Here is a 4,498-nt window from a genome sequence, read left to right as displayed (position 1 = left end):
CCAACTCTTATTTTTTACACAAAGACGAGTGAATTTGTTTGAAATTCAAAACAAATATGCTGCCTATTAGTGATAAGTGGTGCAGTGGAAGAAGAAGTGGCTGGTATGCAGGAGGTGAGAGGTTCAAATCCGTGCCAGTACCGAAAATTGTAGTACAGGTTGAAATGTGGAGACTTTTTGTAAGTTCACCGCTTGCTCTAGTGGTGAATTTACATAATATCACCGCATTTCAACGCAAAATTATGTACAAAATTTGAAAAATTTGAAAAGGTGAAAAAACCAACTTTTCACCGCTTATCTTAAACATTTTTTCAATTTTTCCTCGACCCCGGCCTTTAATTTGGACGGTTATTGACAGCATTACCAGGTTAAAAGCTCTTAAAAGTTTTTTCGACCTTTTTTTCTGCCAATTGACGGTTACTTTAAATCGTACCGGAGGATTGGGCACAAACGATAAATATCGCCCCTCTTTACAGAGCATGCGTCATTATGTAACAAAATGTGATTTTAAACAATGGGCTCAATTCTGTTACACCCCCCCCCCCCCGCATTTGTGGGTATATATATTCCCCCCCCCCCGCATACATGGCTGTTTTTTTTCACATCAACGTTGTAACTGGAGGCGTAAAGAATCTAGGATGTGGACGAAAAATTAACAGATCCAAATATGGCAATTAAAGCGCGCTTTTTTGGTGTGCTTATAATATGCGGCCGCTAATTTTGGAGCACGCAAACGGAAAAGCTGAAACTTGATCAAAATGAAAGTTGAAAAGGTCAACGAAGTATGTCGTACTCGAGGGATATAACGGTTTTGGGACCTTTTCGATTTATGCCCCCCCCCCCCAGCTTAGTGGGTGCATATTATTTGATGCACCTCCCAGACGCACGTGCCATATTTTTACATAATGCTTTACTGTGTAATGACAGGTACTCTGTAACCGGAGGGGGGGGGAGATAACGTACTGGGGTTGAATAAACGGAAAAAGATCCAGGTTTTGAAATAGTTCAATAATCCTATCATTATGCGCCATTTTATTTTTTCTACCCCCCCCCTCCCATTGTTCCACTCGCACTACCTTAAAATTGCAAATTTTTAGTTGGAAAAACAAAAAATCTACATCGTGATGGAGTTGTGTGATAGCAATTTGGAGAATTATATTGAAATGAAAGAAAAGAAAGTGCACCCAATCGAAGTGAGTCACTTTCTCAAACAAATGGCCAATGGGTTGAAATTCATTCACGATCACGGCTTCATCCACCGTGACTTAAAGCCCAACAACATCCTGTTGAAAGTAAATGCCGGTCAATCTCTGGAATCGACGAATTTCAGAAGCATTGTGGCTAAAATCGGAGATTTGGGGCTGATAACAAAGGTACCCGATTTCAACCTCCCTCCCTCGTCTGGGGGGAACATACTGTATCTGGCCCCTGAAAGGCGACAAAAAGGCGCAACCTATAACCAGAAGAGTGACATTTGGAGTTTGGGGTTGATCGTTTACGAGTGCTTGGGGGGTAGCGAACACACAAATTCCCATGGTAAGGCGAATGAGTTCAAAATTCCTCTTGGAGCTCCTCATGACCTGAGCGATTTGCTACAAAATATGCTGAAAAAAGAGCCAAATTCTCGATATAATATTAATCAAATCCTCAAACACCGATTCCTTAATTAATTGTGGATCAATTAACCCGTTTGTAAAAATAGTTGTAAATATTGCTGGGATTAGACTAACGTCATTTCAAATACAGACAATTTCTTCTATTATTTCTGAATAAGCACCCCTTCTTGTATAGCCCGAATTCAACAACCGAGTATATCTTCGAAGTATTGATATTTCATGTAGCCATACGATATTACTATTTTTTTCGTATTCTAATATAAAAATAATTAAAACTTAAAAATTATTAATAAAAGCTGCTATCATACCTGTTCTCTTTTTCGATTGATGACAATAATTTTCTGTCATTGGCCGACAAATAGCAATGATAGTTATTTAAAAGAATGCCGTTTAACTTACCGAAACATCGACTATGAAGAACTTTTTTCAGAAACATAAAATTCTTCTCTCTTTGTTTCTTCGTTTTCTACGCTATGATATCCTTAAAACTTGTACTCAATAAGAAAAATAACTGCTTTCTAGAATTCTTTGTCGACTAACATCTTGTTAAATTGTAGCACGATTGATCACACAAAGAGTTTTTTTCTCACGACATCAGTTCATTTTGAACTAATCCTTTTTGGATTAAAAATGAATTTCAAGAAAAGTTTACAATACTAACTCAAACATTTTCAGACGAAGGGCAATTGAAAGTCAAATTACACCACAACTACACTTGAAAATTATGACGCATTCTTTGCAATATTGCGTCAATACACTAGCCCATTGTCTATGAGAACTCGCATGCAGTTTATGTTCAACCTGTCAAAGCAATTACTGAATTAATGACGTCAAGTTGTAAAATCAAATTTTTCTGTCAAATTTAATTTTTTAGTACAAAAAAAACAAAAATTCACCAATAGTCGCTTATTTAGACCCCTGATAATTGACTTTCATTTCATGAGCGCATTTTATGTTCTAACTTTTGCAAAATCAAGATTGAAATTTTCAATCAAAAATAAATGCTGACAATTTCTTCATTTTCTTAAAATTAAACTAATTCCTTGAAAAAAGAACTATCGAACAAGAGGCGCAAATTGAAAAGATAAAAACACAATTTGCAGAGTGCAGACCAACAGCAACGGATCAGTCAAAATCCTGGAACAAAAAAAATATCTTTAGACCCAAATGCATCTGAACAACCATGAAGACCGAGTCAAAGCGCTGAAATTTTCGTAAAATATTGGTTACAAAAATCCCAAAAGACTGGTCCTCTGGTCCAAATAAAAGCAATTTGAGCAGATAAAATTATATTGCTGGGGCTACAAATACACAAAGTCAGTTCTTGTCGGCATAAGCGATACTCAACTGGATTCTGAAAATGTCAACAAATAAGGCTATCAAGAAAAAAGGGACAAAAAATTGATGAAAGTTTTACAAACAAACGTAAGCAGGTCGCTATTAATGAGAAACAGCTTAAAAAATATCCAAAATAAGAAAAAAGATTGAAAAGATAGACGAAACAGAGAACCGTTAGTGATACTCAACGACTTTGAACTGAACTTTTTCTGTTTCAATTTTTGTGGTTAATGCAGATAGCTAAAATTTACTCTCTTATGTGGCCGTCAAGCAAGTCGATAGGTAAACCATTTAACAATTAGGTCAATTACGCCAAAAAGTTTTGAATTAGACATACTTTAAGTTGCTCCTGGCGAGCCGTTGTGCGCGCTTCGCTTGCGTCGAGCTTTCGCCGCGTTAACTGGTTTCAGGAAAACTTCCAACAGTGAATGAGAGGCGCGGCCAAGGTTTTTTTAGGTTGAAAACCACTAGATTTCTTTCAAAATGACCGAAATTGTTTTTGTGAATCTCCGGAATACACGACAAGTTGCAATAATTTTGGATGGTTCCCAGTGGAAGGGTTACAGGACTATGAAGTTTTTATTTAACATTTTTCAAATGTTTTTATTTGAGATTATATAATTTTTTATATAATGGATCGCTTGTACGTCGGCTTACTTTAATTCGACACCTTTTGTGTTTATCGTTTTTTAAATCGAGTTTTGTTTAACGTGGAACGAGATCAACAAATGCGGTCTGTGACATGTTAAACTGGTTCTTTATGTAGACAACTAGACATCTTTGACTATCGGCATTGAATTGCCTGACATCGAAAAGTCAAATCAACTACCACGGAGAGATCAAAAGCTATCTAAATCAAGCGGCAAAAATGTCAAGGAATATATTGCCAGCGCTGTCAAAATATTTAAATGCACGAATCGAAAATTTGCTCTGTTGAACTCAGCTATGCAGAATGTCTCTACTCAAAAACGTTCACAATTCTAAAACTGGTGAATCGAACACATAAACTATTATTAGCAGCAAAATATTTTACCCAAAATTATATTAGTCAAATAAAGCTCGCCATCAATTGCCGCTCGACAAGAATAGATTAACAAAATGAGCGTAATTTTCATTTTTTTTTTTGCGGCAAGTCCTTACAATAAAACAAAATAACTCATTTTTGTATTCCAATATCACCAAGATATCCTGATAGTATTCAGATTTTTTTTACCTGAATAAATTTGCGTTTTCATCATCATGTTTGTGTTTTCTAAAAATTTTTCTGAAAATATCCGGAAAATTTTTTTTATTTTTTTCTGAAATACATGGTGAAACAATGTGATGAAGTTTGAACTAGGCTTCAGGTTAAGTTTATGAGAATACGCCCCCGAATTAATCTAATTTCTTTGATGCTTTTTTTCTGAATTGTTTGGAGAGAATTCTTCCGGGTCTAGATAAAAATTGAATTAATGTGCAAACATTTAAAGTATTAGGACCTGTGTCAGTCGAGAAATTAAAAAAAAAGTGATTATTTCTCGATTACAAAGCCTACATGACGCCTA

At 35.7% G+C, this 4,498-nt stretch overlaps 1 protein-coding gene across 1 annotated transcript; it reads left to right on the top strand.

The window, feature by feature from the left end:
- Positions 1–1,101: 1,101 nt before the first annotated feature.
- LOC142357863 (serine/threonine-protein kinase atg1-like) lies at positions 1,102–1,923 on the top strand. Its single transcript, XM_075409362.1, has one exon. It carries the CDS (start codon positions 1,125–1,127, stop codon positions 1,668–1,670), a length of 546 nt encoding a protein of 181 aa, XP_075265477.1. The 5' UTR covers positions 1,102–1,124; the 3' UTR covers positions 1,671–1,923.
- The last annotated feature ends 2,575 nt before the right edge of the window (positions 1,924–4,498 follow it).

The sequence above is a fragment of the Convolutriloba macropyga genome, unplaced genomic scaffold, assembly GCF_964194025.1.
Source record: "Convolutriloba macropyga unplaced genomic scaffold, txConMacr16.3 SCAFFOLD_2373, whole genome shotgun sequence".
In the NCBI taxonomy this organism is placed as follows: Eukaryota; Metazoa; Xenacoelomorpha; order Acoela; family Convolutidae; genus Convolutriloba; species Convolutriloba macropyga.
The sequence above is the reverse complement of the archived record's forward strand: the minus strand, read 5'-3'. Positions and strand labels throughout refer to the sequence as shown.

Coding starts and splice junctions, on each gene's coding strand:
- LOC142357863 (XM_075409362.1), top strand. CDS start 1,125: ATGGAGTTGTGTGATAGCAATTTGGAGAATTATATTGAAATGAAAGAA.